This window comes from Myripristis murdjan, chromosome 19 (genome assembly GCF_902150065.1).
Source record: "Myripristis murdjan chromosome 19, fMyrMur1.1, whole genome shotgun sequence".
NCBI classification, from domain to species: domain Eukaryota; kingdom Metazoa; phylum Chordata; class Actinopteri; order Holocentriformes; family Holocentridae; genus Myripristis; species Myripristis murdjan.
Genome location: NC_043998.1, coordinates 6,070,823 through 6,095,237, shown reverse-complemented (window position 1 = coordinate 6,095,237; position 24,415 = coordinate 6,070,823). Strand labels below are relative to the sequence as shown.

The 24,415-nt window shown below is 44.0% G+C and overlaps 1 protein-coding gene across 1 annotated transcript in view; it reads right to left on the bottom strand.

The window, feature by feature from the left end:
- Positions 1 to 10,117: 10,117 nt before the first annotated feature.
- LOC115377475 (thyroid hormone receptor alpha) overlaps positions 10,118 to 24,415 on the bottom strand; it is a 94,327-nt gene continuing 80,029 nt past the window's right edge. The window contains exons 8-10 of the mRNA XM_030077233.1: positions 15,403 to 15,549; positions 12,765 to 13,023; positions 10,118 to 10,539 (exon numbers count right to left, since the gene is read on the bottom strand). Coding sequence (XP_029933093.1) covers positions 10,289 to 10,539; positions 12,765 to 13,023; positions 15,403 to 15,549 — 657 coding nt within the window. The 3' untranslated portion in view covers positions 10,118 to 10,288. The remainder of the gene's footprint in view (positions 10,540 to 12,764; positions 13,024 to 15,402; positions 15,550 to 24,415) is intronic.

Below are 24,415 nucleotides of genomic sequence, written 5' to 3'. Positions count from 1 at the left end.
CCGGTGGACGTGCAGCTTCAAAAAGGAGGGGGTTGGGTGATTTGCTGGTGCTGTATAAAATGACATGGACCTGATACAGAGCGGAAAATCATGAATAATTTGATCCCGTTTCCCTAGGTTCCCCAAGCTAGCTGAGCAGAGAGCATTTCCTCCGGTTTTGCATACACCAAGGGGCTTACGTATGTGCAGAGGGAGTCGAGGGGAGCGATATGTGCTTCTTGACAGAGCAGAGCCCAAGGAAAGTATAAGGAGACGTGTTGGATTGACAGAATGGGGGAGAGAGAGAGTGTGAAAAGCACCCTTTGAGGCCGGCTTATCAAACCTGAGCAGTTCTGAACCGATTCAAAACCTGTTTTCAACCTGACAAACATTGCATATCTATTCGTGAGCACAGATCTCCCTACACTATAATACAATTCCACTCATGTAATTTATTATCAAATCTTCAAAAATATGCCTCCCTTCTCTGATTGATATACGAGGAGATTAGCTAATTTGTTTTACATTCTTTGCTGTCTAGGCATGTCATTTCCCACCCGTTTACAAAAATATCCCCAGGATTATAAATCTCAGACATTTCAGGTAGCACAAGCGGCACTAAGCTAATCGACTCGAGACGCGAGTCGCATGCCACGACACTACCGTTAAGTGCTTATTAACGCTTGCCGACAAATTTGGTCTAGTAGTTAACCGTCTCCCAAAAAAACAAAGGACGACGTCACTGTCCTCTCAAAGCTATTGGTAAGGTCTAGTGGCCAGGTCAAAGTGCAGGCCGTTGAACAGAACTTCATGTGCCAAGGCTTCATGTGAGGGGGTTGGCTTGGGTTGGGGGGGCGGCATAGTGCTGTGTCATGCCCAGCACGATCCTGTACTCACACACATACACACACACCTGCAGCCTCTTACTCAGACAGGCGGGGGGCTGGCACATGATCTTTAACAGTCACCGTCAAAATGCAGAGTCCCGACTTCCTCGCGCTCCTCCAGGCTTCCTGTGACAGAGCGGGGAGCGAGCGTCCCGTGCCGACGTGACACTGATTACAGTGCTCCACTCGATGGCTTATGCTTTCTCAAATGATTTCGATTGCGCCATTACGGGCAAAGGGGGGGGGGGGGGGGGGGCATTGGCTTAGAAGTGCTTATTTGTGATGGCAACATAAAAAAATCAGAAGTCCTCAATCCGGCATGCAAAGTCAACACTTTCCCCCGGGGGGTCCGAGCCCACAGCGTGCATTTTGTAAGTGCAAGTGGTAACGACTGCCTCTCTCGCTCTGCAGAACAACGATACAAAATGCAATCAATAAGGCCGCCATTTGTAAAAAGAAGAACAAATAATAAGAATCGCAAAGCCTTGAATGCCAACAATGGACGCAGTCTCCTCTGTACTGCTAAGCAACAGTCTGGTTCTTTATCGCTGGCTATGACTCCTTCCAGCCTCTCCTCTTTCTTGCAAATACCCACACTTACACTCAATTCTCACATGTTAAACCTCCCACCCTCATTTACAAATGGTTCCCGAGACCCTTTTCTCCTTATTTTCCCCCTTACCGAACACAATATTAGTTACATTCTTCAAAGGAAATAATACAAGTCTATGACAAGGTCCTGTTTCACAGAATCCCGTCTCATGGTGCGGCCTCAAAAGGTGCTTCGGGGGTTCAGGAGGGAAAGCAAAGCAGGTCAATCAGATATCAGCATGACAGACTCTCATAGTAGAACGCTCACACATACACACACACACACACACACACACACATGGAATACAGTTCTCTCACGTGAACATTAATGTTAACATTCACATGCACACACCTATATACATGCACAGCCTTCGTTTCAGCCATGCCAAGCTTTCAGTACATCACAAAGTTAGACAGTAAGCACACCGAAATAGAACAGGCCTGTGGACGGAGGAACAAAGCTAGTTCCTCTGCCTGGGGGGAAATGGTGCCGGCTTGGATGGGAGCCATGTATGTACACCATTAGCCAACTGGGTGAGGGAGAGCTGGATATTGCTGCTGGCACTTTGACCGTAAAGGGAGAAAGCGCAATGACTAGAATATCAAATAGGAATCCGCTGACTGTGAGGGCTGAAATTGCTTTTTGTACACTCGAGCATGTGTGTGTTTATGAGAAAAAGGCGAAAAATGAGATTTATTAAGGATCGCATGGTGGAGCAAGATTTTTCAAATCAAGGTAACAAGCTGGCCCGAATAAAGTAAAGTTCTCTGTGTGTGTTTTCACAGTGCAGCACCAAACACACACAAAACGCCACACACACAATCGCTCACTTCCAAGCAAAACAAACAGACAGACAAACATAAAGATGCTCTTTCACTCCCACACACAAAGAAATATTTTCTCGTTTAGGCTTTAAAGAGCAATGAGGGTATGGTGCTGTTTCTCCGTGTCTGAAATAGAAACCAATTTCATGAGACTTGGACGTCTACCACACACACACACACACACACACACACACACACGCACACACACACACACACGTTTTTTTTTCATCCCGTCACTTGGAGCGGTCAGGACAGAAATGGGAAAATCATAAAAGCACCACAAAACAGAAATAGGTACATTGCTGATTATAAATTCAGAAGACAAATAAAGATGAGCTAACAATGGTGGTTCATCTAAGGTTCATCATCATTTATTAGAAAATGTTCTTTTACCTGAGAGAATCCTTCAATAGCTTCCTTTACCCAGTCACAAAACGCAGTCTGTGTATGTGTGTGTGCGTGTGGAGTGGGTCTGTGTCTAGCAGATGCTCTCATGGGTGGGTGCATTTAATAGGCTGAGTGTCCTTATGTATCCTTATTATTCCCCCCCCCCAAATTTGTCTAAAAAGACGCGACGAGACCGGGAAAACTGCAAAGGGGTCACTCGCTCGCTTATTGCACTTCATTAAAAAAATAATTTTAAACTTTATAATTCGCCTTAAACTGCTTTCGCCTCAAGGCCGCAGCTCCACTCATTTTGCTGGTTAAACTAATTCAAACGATAACGTTAAAATGGTGCAAAAGCCATTCGGCTGTTGTTGGGTGCAATCAATCTTTTTTTTTTTTTTATATATTTTGTCACAATCATTACCCACAAACTATTCTTCTGCATATATGCTGGGTTTGGGCCGCTCAAAGTGCATTTCAGTTAAGTGCCTAAAAAAATTGGTGGTCAGTGGGTTATAAATGCTCGTTTAAGTGGGGTGATGCAGTTTGCTCGTTGATTATTCGGCGGTTTATTCGCTCGGGACTGCAAATCAAGTCAAATTTGAAGCTGTGTGCTCTCTTCCTCGCACCTCAGAGAGAGAGAGGTCGTGCATCGGGTGAGCCTCCACACATCTCAACCTACAACACTCATCACCCACTGAGAATTCTCTTTGACATTACATTCATTTGGCCACAGGATTAAGGACTTAAAGCTTAGCTATTGTTACGTGTATTTCTGAAGGAGTGATACAATTTAGGGTCTCGTCCAAACCTTGGAATTTGAGGCTCTGTGTTTTTTTTTTTTTTTGCCTAAGATCGCTCACCCAACAATGAGAGCACTGGAACGACTAGACACAAATCATACCCAGACTTCGACACACATATACATACACACACACGCACACACACGCACGCACACTAGCCACTTTTGGAGCAGTTTACAAAAACAGCACATCTCGTAGTATCCTTATCCTCCACAACATCCCCAGTGCCCCTCCTACTTGTTCTCTGGGACTTGGACCGCCTTACAGAGCGGGCTTCACCGACCCCAAGGACCAGCCGGCGAGCTGGGCTAAAGGCCGGATCACTCGAGCAGTCCTGACCCCCGCCCACACAAAGTAGCAAGGGTCTTTGCCTCTGGGTCAACCAAAGAACCTCTGGAATCCAAGCCAGGTCAAAAAAAAAAAAAAAAAAAATTGATTTTGAGCATTGTATGCACGACTGCCAGAGCGGCTCGTTGTTACAAGTGAGCTCGTCTTTCGGAGGGAGCTGGAGGGAAATTGCATAGACATCTTGCTACTTGCATGTCTTCACAAACTCTACATTTGGCATTTGGGGGTGGTGGGGTGGGGGTGGGGGGGTGGAAGGGGGTGGGGGGACCAAACATAACCATAAAACCAAAAAACATCACAGACAATCTCCGCCCTCGTCCAATGTGTCAACATGTTAGACTGAACCAGGATAAGATTGCTACTGAGTGGTGGGGTTGAGGGACAAGATGGGGGGATTCTGTATTGGGCTTTTCCGACTATGATGAAGGTGTGTAGCAGCCAGGTGAGCGCAGGCTCAGGCAAAACAAACTCTCTACGGTCTACTGACACCTCCCTGCCCCACCGCCCACGTCAGATCGCTCTGCAAAAATAACCCCGGTGCCCTCCTGACCTGACGCCACTGTGGATGCCGGCAACACACTTACATCAATAGTCAGGAAGAGCTGAATCTGATTCCATAGGTGAACACACACACTGTAGGCATTCATGTGTAGCATTTTGTATGTTGTGGTGAGAACATGAGGGGTAAGTGCCTATCTCTTTGCAAACAAGAGGAGGCACGGGCTTGTAATGATTAACGTAACGGGGCACTTCTGAATATGGATCGGCATGCGCGTGTGAGAGTGCACACAAGCACACGTACAGATGTATGAAGCATTACACATTACTTTGCTTTTTTTTTCTTTTTTTTTTTCCTCTTACTTTACAAGATGGTGGGGGTGGAGCGGATAAGTTAAAATTTTTGCGCGCTTGCCGCAACATCTGTCATGTTTGAGTGTTGCATATGGTTTTACATATACTGATTTTATCTTTCGTTTTTTTTTTTTTTTTTGTTGTTGTATTTACATCCTTGGTTATGGCCAAAATAAAATGTAAATGAAATGAAAATAAAAGCAAAACAGAAAACGTACAAAAAAAAAAAAAAAAAAAAAAAAAAAAAAAAAAGAAAATACATAACATGGTATTGCACCTTGCAGATGGGCAATATATTCTCAGTTTGTTGGTTGTTTGTAACGTCTATGTGACACCACTATCCGTTCTGCTGGTGTGTGGAAGTGAGGTTGTGGGTGCCGGGCTCAGGTCCAGCCCCGTCCTGTCAGCTACATTCAATACCATAAAACACTCAGCCATTACAAAAAGCCACGATCCCTCAAACTCTGGGCCATTCACATTTTACTTCACTGTCTACACACTAGACTGCCCCTTTGAGAGGGATGAGTGTAATGATGCACGACTTTTCCCAATTGTTTCTGTTGCACTCCACGTCACCCGAAAAAAACCAAATTAGTAAGACAGAGTAAGCACCAAAGCTTGAGGGAAGAGTCCTTTTGTAATTTCTACTGATGCGTACGCACAAGCACATATTATCTTAACGTACATTTTTTTTTTCTATATATATATATGCATTTCTGCACTTTCACATGTGCCTGCAAAATATGACTCCTCCCAAGTTCCGTTGAGTTTTGTGTTGTGTGAGGTATGAGAAGATTGTGTTTCAGTTGTTTTTTTTTTTTTTTTTTTTTTTTTTTTTGTATTTTCAGTTTCTGTTGCATTATTTTTCCTGTTTGTGTTTTTTTTTTTTCCAAAGTTGTATTTCATAAAAAAGGAAACAAAAAATATAAAAAAGAAAATATTCCTGTTTTGTTGGTTGTAAATTCCTCCTGATAAAAGGGGACGGACAATTGGACATATACACAGACAACAGATCAGTTGGCTTATGAACACAAACTATAGATGTGAAAAAGAAGTGAAATATTTTCTATGTTACACTGCACGCATGGTCAAAAAGTGACTACGGCTGTTCTTTTTTTTTCTCTTTTACACGGAGCAGTTTAAGTGTCAAAAAACAAACAAACAAACAAAAAAAAGAAAACATTGATAAAATGAAAAAAAAGCTCATTCTCCAAGCCTTTTGTTCAGGAGTCTTTTTTTTAAAGTCATCTCTTTTCATCTTGTTTTATGGATTTATAATCATTTCATATATCTTTTTTTTTTCTTAATCTAAATCAGACTCAGAAGGTAAAGCAGCATTTAACCCCAACTGTCACACACACATACCCAGTCAGCTCACGAGAACGAAGGACATCACTAGATCGTTTTTTTTTTTTTTTTTCTTTTTCAGTTCTTTTTCGAAGATTGGTTGGAATTCCAGTCCTGCATCAGTGGAATGCAGGATCTTTTCAACTTGCTGATCATCACCATATGAAAGTTGGAGGCTCTCCTTTTGGAGGGAGCTGAAGGGGGACATTTGGGGTTGTGGGCTGGGAAGGCGGGGGGGCTAATGTGGGGTTGTGTGGGAATGGAGGAGAGACCACCTCATACATCGCTGGCTCCCCTTCCTCCAAGTGTTTGTGACATTGTCTAGACAACCAGCCACATCACCCTCTCCAACCCATGTCAATGATGGCGGTCAACTGTTTTTTTCTGTTGTTGTTGGGGTTTTTTTTTTTCCCGTTCCGAGCTTTCTCGTTTCTGTCTCTTGCATGCTCACATTCTCTCTCTCTCTCTCTCAGTCTCTCTCTCCCATTGCTGCTGCTTTGCCATTCACATTCATTCGGTGGCGCCACTCTATAGGGCAGCTATGGCCAGCCTTGTCTCACAAGGGAGAGGCCTGGATTCCGTTTGGTGTCAATGATTCTGAGCCAGTGTGGGGCCTCCTACTCAGTGATGGGTGGGTGGATAGGTAAGACGAGAGGAGAGGGGGGGAGAGACGACGCTGAATGAGTACTACAGGGAGAATGAGTAAGTGCCAAAGAGGGTTCCCCCCACCGCCTCTCTCCTCCTCTATTCGGGGACCTCTCTCCACGCCTGGAGTTGATGAGCGGGTGGATGAGGGTGGGGTGTTATGTGCTGTTAGTCTAATACTGACAATGTGACAGGTTTGGGACTGAGCCCACTGCGGCTGCCAGTCTCTGTTACACAGAGCGGGTCAGGATACCCCCTGGGGGGTGGGGGGTGGGGGGGGGGCTCGGGGGCTGGGGGCACACTTAACATGTAAGTCAACAAGGGGGTGTTTGTTAAAAGGGCTGAGGGGACCACTGCAGTAGTGCAAAAACTCCCACCAGCCTGGCTGGGTGGGAGGCGTCATGATGGTGGTGGTGGTGGTGGTGGTGATGGTGGATGGGGTGCAATTCAGTCAGAGCTTGGCTCCAGCGAGGGCAAGGTCAGGGGCGGGGCACGCAGGACAGGGCAGGGCAAGTGACGGGTGGCCAGGAGTGGTGACGTGTCTGGGGAGGGGGGGGGGCTCTGTCTCCAGAGAGTGAGAAAGGCAGGTCAGTTGAGGTGCAGGACTCTGGAGTTGCCTCAACGCCAAAGTGCCCAGAGGTCTGATCACGGAGTTCCAGTTCCATTCTCCTCCAAGCATCACTCCACAAGTTTGAGGCGCAGGCTTGGCCATCTGTAATGATTACCCCTGATCCCCGCCGCTCTGCACGCTCCTCTGCGTGGGTACATCAGAGGGGCACTGGACACTCATCCTGTACAGTTGCCCAGTTTTATAAACTACTGCTTGGCATTGAATAGAAAATAGATTTTAGTCTTTTTTTTTTTTGTTTTCATTTTCTTCCTTAAGAGTGCTAAACCCAGTTAGTTTAGGCTTGGCCACAGAATTGGAATGAATAGAGTGGGCTTTTATATTCAAATCAACATTCTTGAATGGTCGTTTGGCGAGTACACTTAAGATATTTGCGATGGAATGTGTGAAACTGTTGTCATCGAGGTGAGCACTGGCATCGTGCATGAGATTCACAGAGTTGGTGAGCTACCGTCAAAGAGGCTTCGTTTCAGCTGGGAACATTCCACCTTTGCTTGTCTCCAATGCACCATTCATGCATAAACAAATGCTTATTTACATGACAACACTATCAACATCCGATGACAGCCATCATAAGTGTACTGTAGAAGATCACCAGGATACACAAGGAATTTGCCCTTTCTATGCATGCTAATTCAACAGGCATGGCCAGCTCAGGTTTCTCAGTTACTCTCTGTTCTCTTGCCACCAGCTACGGCTTTAGATGGGTGGCAGCTGGGCTGTACATCCGCTGTACTTCGACGCTCCTGTGAGTTTGTTTCTGGTTTGACAGAAAAAAAAGGGGGATTCCAAATTTCCAAAGATGACACTTGGTCCCGTATAACAAAAAGAGATGACCCAAATGTAATGGGTACCATTACCTGGAGTCAGTGAAACCTTAATATCCAGGGTAATGGCCGGCCCTCCTGTCTTCAGTGGTATTTCATTTCAACCAAGTCATAGCACTGAGGGTGTGTGCATGTATGTGTGTGAGTGTTTTGTCTTATTTTACATGTCTACAAGTGTGCATCCATGCAAAATTATGCACATTTACGTGTTAGTATAAACATGCCAATTTGAACGGTTTACGTGTGTTTGTATGTATGTATCTGTGTGTTTGTGTATGTGTGTGTGTGTGTGTGTGTGTGAGAGAGAGAGAGAGTATGTGTGGGCTGTGGGCAACTGCCCTGTGTCCAGAGAGGTGAGGTAGAGCCTGACACCACAGGGGAAGTGTAGCTGTCCCAGCCCAGAGGTGTGCCCACTTTGAGGTAAATGGCAGCCTTCTTGGCATTTGCCTGCTCTCAGTGACGCCCATGGTAAAAGGCAAATGTGTATGGAAGCCTGGAGGGGCCACACTGAGCTCAGTCCAGGAGAGGACTCTGAACAAACCCTGCAGGTTAGGGCTGTAGATAAACACTGCTGTGCAGTGCATACAGTAAAATGAGGCATTCAAGTTATTCTGAGGTGATGCTGTGTATGTCTGTGTTGCTGTGTCTCATAGAAGAGAGAGAGAGAGGGAGAGAGAGAGAGAGAGGGAGAGAGAGAGAGAGAGAGAGAGAGAGAGAGAGAGAGAGAGAGAGAGAGAGAGAGAGAGAGAGAGAAATCCAGAGACAGAAACAGACAGAAGGACAGAGAAGGGGTGTGTGTGTGTGTGTGTGTGTAAGATGAGCTTCCCTGCCTTGCTTGTGGTTGCTGCTATTCAAGCCCTCCTTGGAGGCTGGGTGTGGGAGAGTCAGCACAGATTTACTACTGACCCCTGGCTCTCAATCTACTGTCCAGCTATTAAATCTTCCTTCCTTGCTCTGTCTCCCTGCTCTGCTCCTTCCCTTCCATCTCTCTGCTCCTCTCCCGTCCTACTAGCACCGTCCCTCCTCCTCTCCTTTTACTTCTTCCTTCAATGCGGCGACTCTCCTTGGAAAGAGAAGGGCTCAATTGTCATTCATGAGAGGGTATGCCACTGGCACTAGCAGCACAGCAATGACAAGGCAAGTCTACCCATATGTGTGTGCGTGTGTGTGTGTGTGTGTGTGTGTGTACTGTATGTCACAGGAGCCGGTCCAATGACAGAAATGAAGGTAGATAATGGAGCTATGGTCTGCACTTCTTTTAAAATGTAGACAACACAATTTCATAAAACTGGAGTAGCCTTTTAAATATAGCACCGGTTTTAACTGGGATCTTAAAAAGGCTCCAAAACAGTTATAACGGCTCAGTTTGAGTTGAGGAGTTGATAATTACTAGGTCTGATAGCTTTGCTCTACTGCAGTCATTATACACTAGAATGAAGCTCCAAGCATCTGCTCAAACTTAACATGTGCAGTGCTGCTGATCCTGCGTGCCTGGATGTCTGTGAGGAGCATCGTTCACTGGTGACCATGTTTTCGGAATTACGGCTGAACACTAATCGAGATATTAACACTGAGAGGTGCTGGCCAGCCTGGCAGCTGGTAACAGGGATTTCTAAAACAGGTGTAAATCTGTGAGCTTCGACCACCATCACATCTGGTGGTGGCACTACAAAGAACCCGAGAGAGAAAACCGGCCCCCCGCAAAAAGGGTGCCACACTGAGGAACTGAGGTGGTTGTGGCTGTGTGTATGTGCATATGTGTGTGTGTGTGTGTGTGCGTCTATGTGTATGCTGCGTGTGTATCTATGTATGTCTTGGCAAATGGCTACAACTCTCACTAAATAAGACATCATGCTCAGACAGAAGGGCCCCCACACAGTTTTTAAATTGCAGGCAAGGAAAAGGAGGATAAAGAGGTGGAGGAGGAGGGTGTTCGAAATCAACAAAATCCTCAGTTTGCTTGACTCTCCTGTTGCTGGTGTGTTGCTGTTGTTGTTGTTTCCTCTTTTTTTTTTTTTAAAACCACGTTAAATGTCACTGCGGAGAAACGCCAAGTCCTGCCGAGAAGACTCTCCCTCCATCCTTCCCCCGAAGAAAAACGATGGCCGTTCTCGTCTCCCAATTTGCCCCCGGCTTCCTCTTCCTCTTCAGCGCGGAGAGAACCGTGTTTCACACCTCCTGGTCCTCGAAGACCTCCAGGAAGAGCGGCGGGAAGAGTTCGTTGGGACACTCCACCTTCATGTGGAGGAAGCGGCTGGCGTGGCACGCCCCGATCATCCGCAAGTCCGTCACCTTCATCAGGAGCTTGGGCCAGAAGTGGGGAATGTTGTGCTTGCGGTAGTTGATGTAGTGCTCAAACGCCAGCAGGTAGGTCTCCTGGCACTTCTCGATCTTGTCCACGCACGTCAGGCCGGAGCGGTCTGCGGAGGGGAGAGGAAGTGGCAGACGAAGAGAGGAGGGCGGGGAAAAAGGGAGGCAGACAGTGGGAGGCAAGAGTGAAGGGAAAGATAACGGAGGAATGTAGGAAACGGGGAAGAAGGAAAGGAGAAGGCTGGCGTGAATCAATCAGGCACAAATGCATAACAAACCATCACACTGCAAAAGTCCAAATCTTACCAAGATTATTTGTCTTATTTCAAGTAAAAATGTCTTATTTCTAGTCAAAATATCTCATTACACTTAAGAAGTAACTTGTCTTTGACAATTTTCACTTGTTTTAAGTGGAAATTTACTTGAAACAAGAAACAAATTTTCACTTGTTCACTTGTGTCACAAGTAAAAAAAATAAAATAAAAAAAATTGTCTAAAGACAAGTTATTTCTGAGCTGATCATGTCTTATTTTAAGTGTAATGAGATATTTTGACTAGAAATAAGACATTTTTACTTGAAATAAGACAAATAATCTTGGTAAGATTTTGACTTTTTGCAGTGCATCGCAAAGAAAACACAAAACTAAAACATTATTAAGAGTTTTACAATTATGAAACCAACATGGATGATGATGTCCGCCCATCATATACAGTTCAGAGAGGGTCACCTACACTGTCATAACTGTAACAGGCAAATCATCAGTGTTTATATGACACAGCAAAACAGTAGAGACTTAGCTCGGCATATTTTCTGTGAAACGATTATATGATAACTTGACAGACTGACTCAATAGTCTAGACGCCATATTGTGTGTGTCTGAGACAGCGACAATACCTAAAAGCACACAGACAAGTTAGGCTGTAGAGCAGACATCTCAAGGCCACACAAACTCCCACTGATGAGGAAACTGTTAGGAAAATATATGAGGCTACACCCTGACGGGATAGAGGGCTTCCATTAACTCTGCAGAGGCATTTGCCGGCCCCTGTGCCATCCTTTCCAATAATTTACACTTTGTCAGCTTCCATATGAATATACCTATGAATGAAAACAGAATTAATGGCTACAACAGTTTGCGGCTTGTATGTGCATTTCAAACTGTTGTTGACTGTGACGTCTGCTCTGTGGCGTGCGTATAAAATTGATTTGTGTCTTTTGAACCATTACGCGTGATTTCAACATCTACAAACTACATGTGGCACCAAACTGGCCTATAACTGTCTGCTGTTTGCACTGGTCTTGATTTTGGCAACATCAACGCTTTTGACCTTCGAGATTCGTGGAAAATACCGAGCAGAATTCATGAGAAGCAGAGAGAGCCTGTGACGGCATCGGTGTGGAATGCACTCCCTGAAACGACTGTGGGCATCAATAACTGACATCACTATCTGATTTCTTACCCTGCCCTGTCCTGCCTATAGCCTAAACCCCGCTCCTTTCACTGCCCTGTCCCGTGCCCTCCCCGGTGAACTATGACACTAGAAGAAAGGAATGAAAAGTAATTTCGTTTTGACAAACCCTGTGGGGCAGACACGTGTTTGCAAGCTTAACTCCTTAACAAATCGCATGTTAACAGCAGAAATGTGTCTCGGGCCGAGGATTCAGAGGTAATGCTTTTTTCAAATCACATGAAAGAGAGGAGGCGAGGAGAAAGCAGCTTGAGAGGAGAATTATTATGCTGCTTCTCTTGCACGAGGCCAAGGTTGTTCTTAAGGACACACCCTCGCCTCGTTTCCATCCTATTGCTTCAAAATCCTAAGTATATTATGTGACATGATCTTAGATAAAACGCTCCCTGGTGAACGTCTAAGGGAAACAGGGCAGATGAGGAACAAAGCAAAGGAGGAAAGATTTTTTTTTTTTTTTAGCTATACTTAGGATAAGTGGCTTAGATTTGCCTCTCTCTACCCTGTAAACCTTTACTTTCAGGTCATAATTACATTTTCATTCAACAGCTACAACATATTATGAAACAAGGGTAATGACCATGGATGAAAGTGTATCTCTGGTGGGGAAAAATAGTGACAATTTACATTTAAATTCAAGACATCCCGCTTATGATTTTATCCGCAGTCGCATTTGCAAAAAGTGTTACTACAGAATAAGCTCACTTTGCTCGCCTGCCAATATGACAAGCTACCAACGGTAAGGGATGTCACACCTCCCTCACAACACATGCAACATAACAGTGCTGATATCGAAAGCAGTCACTTTATATTTCACAAAGAGGAGTGGACCACTAAGCAAGGGTTGAGTTCCTATGCTAAAACAGACCTGAGCTCATAAGCAGCACGGCCTGCAGCAGCGCCACCTCGGTGTCATCCAGGTTGAACTGCGCCAGGCTCTTGCCCAGATCGAAGATGGCGTCGGACACCACGCCCAGCCCGCCGTTCTTCAGCTGCTCCCGCTTCACCGCCATCTCCCCGCTCAGCGTCAGCGTCTCGCTTTCGGGGTCGTAGCGCACGGCCGCTCGCAGCGACATGATCTCCATGCAGCAGCCCTTCAACAGGATGATCTGATCTTCACAAGGCAGCTGGGTGCGTCCGTGGGGGGGGGCAGATGCAAACATAATTAAAGAAAGACAAAAAAAAAAACAGCAGTTGAAGAATTTGACACCTACTTTGACAAAATGATAAAATTGTTTGTGGTTTTCGAGCAAAAAGAGCAAAAACCATCTGGCAACATTTTTTTTTTTTTTTTGCAAACGGCACTTTGCAATTAAACACTTAGCTGTCTTCTTTAAGACTGGAATGCGGATCATGTAGAATTAACCACGATGCAATTATGTTGAATATGGATGTAATTTAGAGGCGACTTTGCACGGTTCTTATTTCACAAGTCTGCCGGCCTGGCAAATTACGTCCATCTCCACCGTAATTGCATCATGTCTGATTCTACATGGTCTGTATTGCAATCTTGGTGAATGTAACTTTAATATATTAACACATATATTAATCATGTGGAGGCTGTTAATGCGGCAGAATGATCTTTGCACGGAGGAGGAAGAGAATGGGAAGGTTACAGCGATTAAAACAAGGGACAGGAGGGAGACAGGAAGGAAAGGAGGAAGGGTAAGATGGGTAAAGAAAAAAAGGGATGGACAGAAGCACGGGAATAAGATTCAGGAAGGAATGAAACAGGAGGAGGAGGGGAGCAGGTGTGGCCATGTGGGTGAAATAAGGAGAGACAGACAAGAAGGGATGTGAGGGAGGAAACAGAAAGACGGGTTTAAAAGAGGAAGAGATTTTTTTTTTCTTTTCATGAACGTACATAATGACTAATACAGCCTGATTTACATGGATATTGGAATCTCTGAGTTGAGACTCATTTGATTAAATCTACAGACTCCGGTGTGGTGAATTGAATCTCACCTTAATGTATAAGCGTGTTATTTATTTCCCTGCTATTTACTGGTGAGCATTTTCATAAACATTTAAGGGCATGGCTCGTCTTGTAAATTTGTACCTTGAGGGCGTACTTAGACTGAATGCTCATAATGCATTTATTGCTGCACAAAATCAATTTGTGGGAGAGGTAGAGATGATTCATTTTTATTCTCTGGAAGAGAACAGGCTTTGTTTCTGCGCGTGTTTATCTGTAATTTGCCGCCACAGTGGCAGGGACACGCCACATACAAACACATTCCTTTCAAAGTATAATGCACCATAATCTAAATAAGAAATAGCACAATAAACAGTGCTAACTACCCGTTTCACATTGTAGTCTCTGGAAAACTCAACTTCAATAAAATAATCAGATTATTTTCTGTTATTTTTAAATTACTGTGCCTTCAAAATTCATAGGAAATCCAGTTACATAAAATATTTATTTATTTATTATGTACACACTTATTTAAATTGCGTTATTTCCATAATGCCTTTTTGCTTAAAAGACCTGAGTAATGAAAGAAGTCATCACCTATACTTTCAAAACTATAGTGATGTAATTAATTTAACTACTATGTATTTCTAAGTACATGTAATAGATTAGTTAATAAAATGGACTCTGATTACTGTAGTCCCATTGCAAGTAATATATTACATTTCTACACACACACCCTCCCTCCTTCTCTCTCTCTCTCTCTCTCTCTCTCTCACACACACACACACATTCACACATACTCATACTTCCGTGCAGCAGTCACACTAGACAATAATTCAACACCCTGATAATTATCCAATCAAACAAAGTCTCATTACGAGCGGCAGAGACAAGACACATGATTACCAGTTGCTAATTACGGCAGGGCAAACAGATGCACAATGCTGAATAGAGAAACACATAATCAGCCAAAGAGTGCATCTCTGATTATCACGAGCAACAGAGCTCGCTCCTGGGTCTGTTTGCGGAGGGATGAAGAGACAATTGACAAACACCGCGAGGCCCGTGGCGATACTAAAAACTGATGACCTGTGCTTTGAACGCTTTGCAGATAAAAGGCAATGATTTGGGAAAACGGAGGTGTCTGACATTCCTTTAGGCACTGTTAAAGATTTTTTAATTAAAATATTAGAGTTTTTCTGCAGGACAAAAAAAAAAATAAAAAAATCTCTGGAAGGAAGCTCTTGCACCTTACCCCAAAAAATCTGTGCAGAACAGCTGATTTTGCAAAACTTATTGATCTGAAGCTCATGCATTAACTTGAAATTGACACACACACACATGTATAGACATACACACATGTGCACAGCATGACAGCTCCTGTACTTTTAGTGTACAGTAAGCCTGCTGGGTCAGCTCTGCAGCCGATCATCTGTCTTCCTCTCTGTCAGACCCTGACATCCTCCCTCTGCTCCTTAAGTGGACATCTCACTACTCCCCCACCCCTCCATCTGTCATACACACACACACACACACACACACAGACAAACAAGCTCACACACAGGCTCACGCATAATTAACTGGCACTAACCTCCGAGAACATGGGCAGTTTTTTGGCAAAGTCGACGACACGGGTGATGGCGGGGGTGATGATCTTGGTGAACTCGCTGAAGGCCTCCAGGTCCACCTTGTCTCCGTCTGACGTGGGAGCGACCGGGGACTGGCCGATTTCTTCTGGCTACACAGGGAAAATGAATGTGGGTCGGTTACAGCGGGGCTGGAAAGAGCAGGGAGCAGCGTCGCGGAGCAGAAAAGAGCAGAGGACTAGCGAGAGCCATCTGTCTAAACCAGAAAATACAGTATACACACTTTGCTGGAATAAAGAAGAGAATAAAGAGCACAACAACGGCCTGAAAAAAATGTTTAGAGGCACTGAGCAGCCGTTATTTTCAGACCCTGTTCAGACGTTAAAACAACATCCATCTCAGGTGATGCGATCGCAAGCGAACAGGCCCAGACAGATCGCTGTTTACACCTGGCGTTATCCTGCGACTCCAATGCGACCACTTGCGATTAGATTTGTGATTCCAGTTGCAGCTATGCAGGAGGCAGATGTGTGGCAGATGTGCGGTGCGTGCTCCAGTTCGCTGTTGTACTATGTCTTTATTGGCTCCCCTGCATTTCCAGTGTTTCCGTTCGTTCTGGCATTCAAAAGTATTCCTCCGCATCTCCCCTTGGACATCAGTCACTCGCCGAGGTCCCTTCACATTTGTAATTTTGCGAGACCGATTGACCAGATTAAGGATAAATTGAACAAATGGGGGAATTCGCCTCTTTTTAATGTGCAGACAAGGTTATTTCACCTTTTATTTGGACAGGCAAGCCTCCCAAAGTACAAAAAGCAATTCTTCAACAAGCAAGCTGAGGGTTTCGCTCAACCTAATATGATGTATTATGATTGGGCAGCAAATACTCAGCACATTCATTCGTGGTAGACCTCCCCCACTGACAACTGTCACTTAATTGAGGCACAATCGTGTCTCTCATCCTCCCTCAGTGCTTCTGTGCACATCTGAGCAAAGACATATCAGATCCAGTTGTATTGTCATCAGTGAAAATATGGAAACAATTTCGGGACTATTTTAAAGTTGTGGTCTGGCTCTTTACATCGCCCTATCTATAATAATCATTTAATTCCACCATCAGCTTTTGATTCTGCCTATAGCATGTGGAAAGTGAAAGGCATCGCATCTTTTTCTAATCCATTTTTTGAGTGCAAGTTTGTCCCCGGTGATGATTTTACAGCTAGGTGCTTACAGCTACAGATTTTTTCTTGACCCAGGTGCAGTCTGTTCAGATATTTCCAAGTATTCAGCTTCATACGTACACATTTCTGTTGCCACGGAGCTCCCTTATTGATAGGATTTTTTTCACTCCCTGATAAACTTGGTCTCACTTCTATCCTCTGCTATTTAATTTTATCCTCCTAAACTGTAAATCACTTTCACACCAAGTCTGGTTGGGAAAAAGAGCTGGGGATGGAACTGGAAGATGAATTGTACAAAGATGTTCTTAAGGGTTAACTCCACCTCCTCCTGTGCTCGCCTTACCTTAATTCGGTTTAAACACCCCCATTAAATGGACTCTTATTTTATGGATTTAACATAGTTCCTGTTGAAACAAAGTATTACTCACTGACAGTTTAATTCAAATCTGAATTCCATGCCAAAAGCCAACTCTATCAAACACTCCCTCCTTCCACAAAGTGACTAGGTGGTCTTCCGATGCTGCCAGGGATGCATCAGGACACATTAGTGTTCACAATACAAATACGACGTGGCCCGATGTGCCCCTCCGAGGGCCATCGCCATGTTGATCTCTGGTTTGAGTGATCAGATCACAGCACGTCTCCAAGACACGCTGCACCCCGTTCACACCTGTACTTAGCGCTGTCCGCTTGTGATCGGATCATCTGAGATCGACTTTAAAACCAAGTGTGTGTGTTCATGGATGGCCACACAAAAATATCAAGGCATTCGGAAAAAAAAGAGGAAAAAAAAGACGCTGGTGTGCCGAGGTGGTAACAAGCGCTCCAAAGCCACTGGAAACAACACTGAAACTACACTGCAAAAAGTCAAAATCTTACCAAGATTATTTGTCTTATTTCACGTAAAAATGTCTTATTTCTAGTCAAAATATCTCATTACACTTTAAATAAGACATGATCAGCTCAGAAATTACTTGAAATTACAATTTTCACTTGTTACAACTTGTTTCAAGTGAAAATCTACTTGAAACAAGTGAAAATTAGCTTCAAACAGGAAACAAATTTTGCCAATGGAACAAGCAAATTTTTACTTGTTCACTTGTGTCACAAGTAAAAATTTGCTTGTTCCATTGGCAAAATTTGTTTCCTGTTTGAAGCTAATTTTCACTTGTTTCAAGTAGATTTTCACTTGAAACAAGTGAAAATTGTCTAAAGACAAGTTATTTCTGAGCTGATCATGTCTTATTTTAAGTGTAATGAGACATTTTGACTAGAAATAAGACATTTTTACTTGAAATAAGACAAATAATCTTGGTAAGATTTTGACTTTTTGCAGTGTAGTGCCTGGTGGACACTGGCCCAAACTGGAGCACAGGAGAGAACAATTAAGTCTGGAGACTTCACAGTAAAAAAAAGATGAGTAAAGTAAGATGATCTGAGAGTGGATGAGATGAGTGGAGAGGAGTGATATGTGTTTATAGTAAAGTACATTGGAGACAACAGCACCCTCATTAGCTGTTTTGTACCCAATCCACTCCCTCCTGCAATGTCCTCAGATGTCTTGTGAGACACTTTGAAAAAAGTTCCCCACATAATGCCGACAGACGCACTGCGCTGTGCTCTGTGAGAGAAGCCGAGGAATGTCACAAGACAGATAGCGCTCATTTACGGGGGAAATGCGGGTCAGTAACACAGTACATATGCTTGATTCGGGAAAGTCAAGACCGAGATGGTGAAAAATATTGTTTCATGCCACAGCATATAAAGCATGTATCACGGCTCGAGTCAATTTATTCAGATCGGGCTTCAACAATAATCGGGATGAGATAGAAATATAGGAATAATCACCTCACATATGGAGTCATGATATATTCATAAACTGCTGCGAGATGGATGGAGCACATCAGTGCAAGCTGAACCAATTCTCGGCTGTGTACCAGGGAGCTGAGCAATTACGGAAAATTTGAATAATCATAATAACAGCTGTGATGGACTACATCTATTATCATGCAAGGTCCAAAATAAAGCATTGGTTTCATTGTTGGAGCCCAGACACATTTTTTTTTATTATTTCGATGTTGAGAGAATAGCTCCTGGAGAGGGAGAGCAGCTGAGGTTCAGAGCTGCTGTACGCATGCCACATTCTCAAGTGGAGTAGCTTAGAAACAAACCGCAAGACAAACCAAGCACGAGTTCAGCTGTGTGTCACGCCTGTGAGAGGTTCAAGATGTGGACGATAGGAAGGAACACAGAGTCTGTATCCCATATCAAAATATTAAACTTCACACCAGTTTAGACTCAAAACACTTGTAACCCAAACTAGCCCTTAAAAGTATATCAAGGCAGCGCGGTGCACTCCTACAGCAATTTCCCATGGTCCTCTCACAGTATAAGTAGGTACAAAGTGAATAAATCAATGTGTAAATCAAACAGATGTGTGAGGGTGGGCTGATACAGCAGAGAGAGTCTTACCCCCGTGTCAGTCAATCGAAATGATTCATTCAAACAACATGTAGACTTTACAAACACGCCAAAATCAAACTTGGCAAAAAGACGAGATACTACTACTATTCTATACTAATATAACTTTCGATGCAAGCAAAGGGTGTTGGATCATTCCAAAACTGTAAGCACCTGTCAAGAATGCATTTCCTAAAGACCAATTATTCAATTAATCAGTCAGAAATAAGAGTTCTGTGTGTGTGTGTGTGTGTGTGTGTGTGTCTAGTATGCATACCTCATGTGTGTGCTTTCTTATGGACTAATGCGATTTTCCTGGAACGCTCATCAATTGCTTAACTGTATCCTCATCACTCATGTGGTCCGATTCAACTGCTGACCTTTTATCAAATGGATTATTCTGGAAAGTTTGTTCCACGGGGGCCAGAGGAGGGGAAAGGGGGTCCGTGCAAGTTCTTATAAGGCTCAGCTAAACGGATCGTTGTGCTAGAAACATTACTTTTGGTTCCTGTTTTATTAGATTCTAACCCAAGCCTGTAAGGAGAGAGAGCCAAACCACTGCCATTGATGGCTGTGAGATCGAAAAAAAAAGAGTGCAGTGCAGTCTTTTGACCACCAGGGGCAGCGCTGAACACTAGCCAAATAGAGCAGAATATCTGACAGGCACGAGGGTAAATGTTATGCAATGATCACTACGTTTAATTCCAAATATTTACTAGTAACTGAACTATTACTGTCATTGTTATACGGCCCAGTATTTATAATGAAAGCATAATTATAAGCTGATGTGAAATCGATGATTGTGAGAATATTGCAATGTCAGAGGATTTTCACTTGCATTGAGGCTATGCGGTGTTGACTGGCTTTATAATGAGAGGGGGAAAAAAAGCATTGTTTTCCTAAATGGTTCCAGATTTCATTCATCTAAGCACATGGAAAAGAGCATCTTCTTAACCACTGTCTGGCAATTTTCACAAATGCAGAATAAAAAAAACCCTCCCTCCCTCACTCTCTCACTCTTTCTCTATCTCTATCTATGTATCTGCCCTCTGTGTTGCCCTTCCTGTAGGTGGATATCTCCATTCAAACTTCGTAAAGAAACATGCTAGACAAAGTTAGTTCGAATTGTTTCACTTTCAAACCCTAATTTTTAAATTTTACCATTCTTACTGTTTAGTATGTCTACAAATTGTAGGTACCAATGAAGATGAAACACAGAGTAACCATCAGTGGCGGATCACAGTGCTGTTAATCAATACTAATGACTCGATGATTATTTTGCCAGGTGCTGAGATTTCTGGCCATCACAATTCACTCTTAAAACAAAAACTCCCTTCCCACTGGAATTCCGTGCTGCTGCCAATCCATATGAAATAAATTTCAACCTCTGGTTTGGGGCTAGGCGATGAAAACAAAATAAAATATCACATTATCATTGACTGAATACTTCTCCTCATAGCTGCAGCAGTTCAAAGATATAGAGTTTTGAAAGACTAACACTGGGCTCGAGCATGAGCAGTCTGCTGCGTCCTGAATCACAGTGTTACTCACCTCTGATGACAGATTTTTGGGACAGAAACCTCGCTTTCAGAACGGCTGAGTGGGACATTTCGAGCCAGCAGAGTAAGCTGTCCCTTTTGCCTAATGTTCTCGAGACCAATAGCAAATTACTGGATTGGGAAGCAGGGAGGGGGATAGGGGGATCTGGTATGCCAGATGTGGGCCACATTGAATGAAACATCTGTGATGGGACGTGCCCGTTTGATAACCCCAATGACATAATTGCTCTCATCCACCCCTCCTTTTCCTCTAACATATATTCAAGCCAGGTTTCTACGTTGCCGCTCACCCTAAATAGCACAAAGGAGAGTTACATCACATCCTGTGCATTGGTAAATATCAGTGCATGGATGATTTTTCCATGTCTTACGCTGACATGGCTGTGTATGTGCAGTAATGTGACATATTTACTGGTGGAGCGATGGTTGATGTCTTTGCAAATGTGGTCGGTATTAGCTGGCCTGCTGAGAACACACACACAAATATGGACATAAACTGTACAGATGCACACATATGCACACACATGTGCACGCATACACACAAATGCACATGCAAATCCACACAGGCACATCCACACACACACAGCTGTAGGAACTAGCTGCAGCTTTCTCCTCCCATAAAAGCTGTTTCCAGATCCCTTGACCACAGGGTGGTGAGAGAGAACACTGTGTAACCATAACTCAGACCAGAGTTAGCTATCCAACACACACACAGACGCAGACACACACACAGACGCAGACACACACACACACACAGAGAGAGACACACACACACACACACAGGCAAACATAAGGACAAAATGCACCTATAGGCATAAAGACATACATACAAAAGGACAAACGGGGATACTGCATAAAGTCAGGAATACAGACACACACACACACACACACATACACATTCAGGAAAACCCATTATCACTGGATTGCATTGAGTAAGCATGGCTATGGCCCTGAATCAATCGTCCTGACGCAGAGGAGTCATATAAATAAAGCATAAGTATATCCTGCCAGCAGACAGGATCTAGAGGTTCAGTTGCTGTTTGATGTTAATATAATGGGTGAGGCGCATGAATTAAACAACTGAACGTGATATGATTGCTGGGGCAAGACATGCTGGTTTCAGCGTTTCTGAAACATTAAGCCGTCGGTTCCAAATGAATTCCACGGTGGACCTACATATCGCTGCGGCCCAGGTGCGCCATTTATGACCGCTGTTTATCCTTTTTTCCTTCCTTTGGCCTTGTCAGGAGGCATGTGTCGCCTCAGGACGGCTCCAGGAACATGACCGCTTTGACTGAAACGACCTGCACAGATCCCAGACCCAGTGGAGCACCTTCAGGATTAGGCAGAGTGGGGATCTTTGCAGTATGAGTGGTGCCACTGGAAAAATCTGCAGGAACGGCGTGATGCAATCGAGTCGGCTTGGACCAAGACTCCTATAGAACATTTCCAGCACCTTATTGAATCCATGCCTCGGGGAATTCAAAAGGGAGTCCCGCCCAGTAAAAGTTGGATATACCTAATAAAATGAATACTAAGTGTATATTAAAGACTTTATAGGATATTAAAGATCTGTTTGGCTCCTGAGTTCGAATTAAGTTGATGTGTCATGTGATACACACGAGCACTTAGTTTCTTTTGGCACTGCTTGAGTAGACACGGCTGCTGTACTGGCTGTTAGAAGTCGCAGCTTTGCTCTGGTCCAGTGGGTTTGGGCTGTCTGTGCTCAACACTCCCCATAATGGTTAGGACACGTCTAGCGTTTAAACAAGCAAATTGACTGTGGGTGAATAGGATGCCGTAAAGAATGACTCTCTCTATTTCTGCCTTTATAGGAAGGGAAAAAAGAATAAAATCGGTAATGTTTTTTTTCCTTTGTGCAAGCGATGAAACAAGTGAGTCTGTGTGTTAGAGCAAGTGAGAGGGAAGAGGCTGGGCATGCCTGTAAATGTTTGCTCACGGATATCTACATCTGTGCGTTCTCTGGATCCATGTATTGACAATCTGCCACACTGCATTCCCTATCTCCCGAGGTAGATCCTGGAGAGAGGAAGCAGGGGAGTGAGGAGCAGAAAACGAATAATGCCTCGGATATGTCTGTCTCCATGCCCTGTCTATCTAAAGCCTCGGAGGCCGCCCGTGCCACGGGAGAGTGACAGATTGAGTGCACCTAACACACCTAAAAACACATCTGCGTCCACTCACTGCTGGCGGTGTGATGCCGAGGCGTGCCAAGACCAACATGCTCTGAAGCCTCGCACTGTACTCACATTCACATCCCTCAGCCCCACACGGGTGCACCGGCGTGGGGGTGGCAGGTGAGTACAGCTATGTGCGAGCAAACACACACGCGGATAAGACCGGCGAGCTCTCCGAACACTCCTTAGCCCTATCAATGCTGAACTTGGCCCAGGATTTACTCGAGTGCATCCCTTTTAACTAAACGTGCTCTGAGGTGAGTTGCTCGGCAGACTGCAACGTTGCAGTCTGCCGGTCCGGTTGGTGGGTTTATCATTACAAATGCATGCTGTGCAGCTGAGCTTTGTTCAAACCCACAGAACTCTATTTTAAATTCTGGTGGGGATCCCAAGGTTTCCAAAGACACCACATATATCCTGATGAATTACAGGAAAAGGAGCATAAAATCATGCATCTATTTATTTTCGGTGCAGCCGTCAAACAAGGGCATCTTGGGTTTTGAGAGTTAGAGGATTCAGTTTAAGTGTGATTCAGCTTCAATAAAGCATTGCAACTAATCAATACAGAATTAACATATGCCACTGTCACGTAACATTGTAAAATACTGTCTCACAGTTGTATGCCTCCACCAACCGGTCAACTTGCAGTTTACATCCACGTCGGACCAGATTCATATCATTTCTGCAGTGAAGACTTTGAAGAAATTTAAAACTTTTGAACTTTATTTGTCATAGTTAGAATTTTAAACTCCCAGACAAACAGGAGCCCCCCGTCCTGGGTGTCATCCAAGGAAAGGAAGTGAACTGAAAATGATGAATTATGCCGTTGAATAATGAGCAGAAAAGTGTTTTTGCAGAACATTATGATATCACAGTAAAGATGACCTTGGACCTTCTGGATATAAAATGTTATCACTTCATCATTTTATCTTATGAGACATTTGTGTGAAACTTTGTAAAAAATTAGTATATGAATTCTTGAGTTATGGCCGCATGTTTTGTGGGGTCACAGTGACTTTGACCTTTGCCCACCACAATAGAATGAGTTCATCCTTTGAGTCCAAGTGGATGTTTGTGCCAAATTTAACGAAATTCCCTTACGGTGTTCCTGAGATATTGGGCTCATGAGAATGGATTGGACAGACGTATGGACAGACGACCTGAAAACAAAATGCCTCTGGCCATGGCTGCCGCCGGGGTGGAGGCATTAGGAAAAAGTGTTTTTCTAACTTTGGACCTACTTTAGGGAAGTTTAAGGGGGATCCAAAGTTCAAGGGGTTAACCGTGGAACTGTACATCTAATTTAAAGGTTAAAAATGTGCAAAAGGCCATTCATTCCAATCTTCTCCTTCTGGCAGTGTTGAGTGGGTGGATGAATATAATTATGTTTTGTCCAAGGAAAGTACACATGCAGGCACGGCATGTCTTACTACACCTCCAGGGCTTTCCACTGACTGCGTGACTTTAATCTTGAGCACTACAGGCCTTATCCTAACCTAAACTTAACCCTCATTCTAACCCTAACCTTAAACCAAGGACCTAATCATTGGCAAAGTGAGGACCGGGAAAAAATGACCCCACTTCACAAAAATGCCCTCATACCAAAGGTCTAAAACAAAA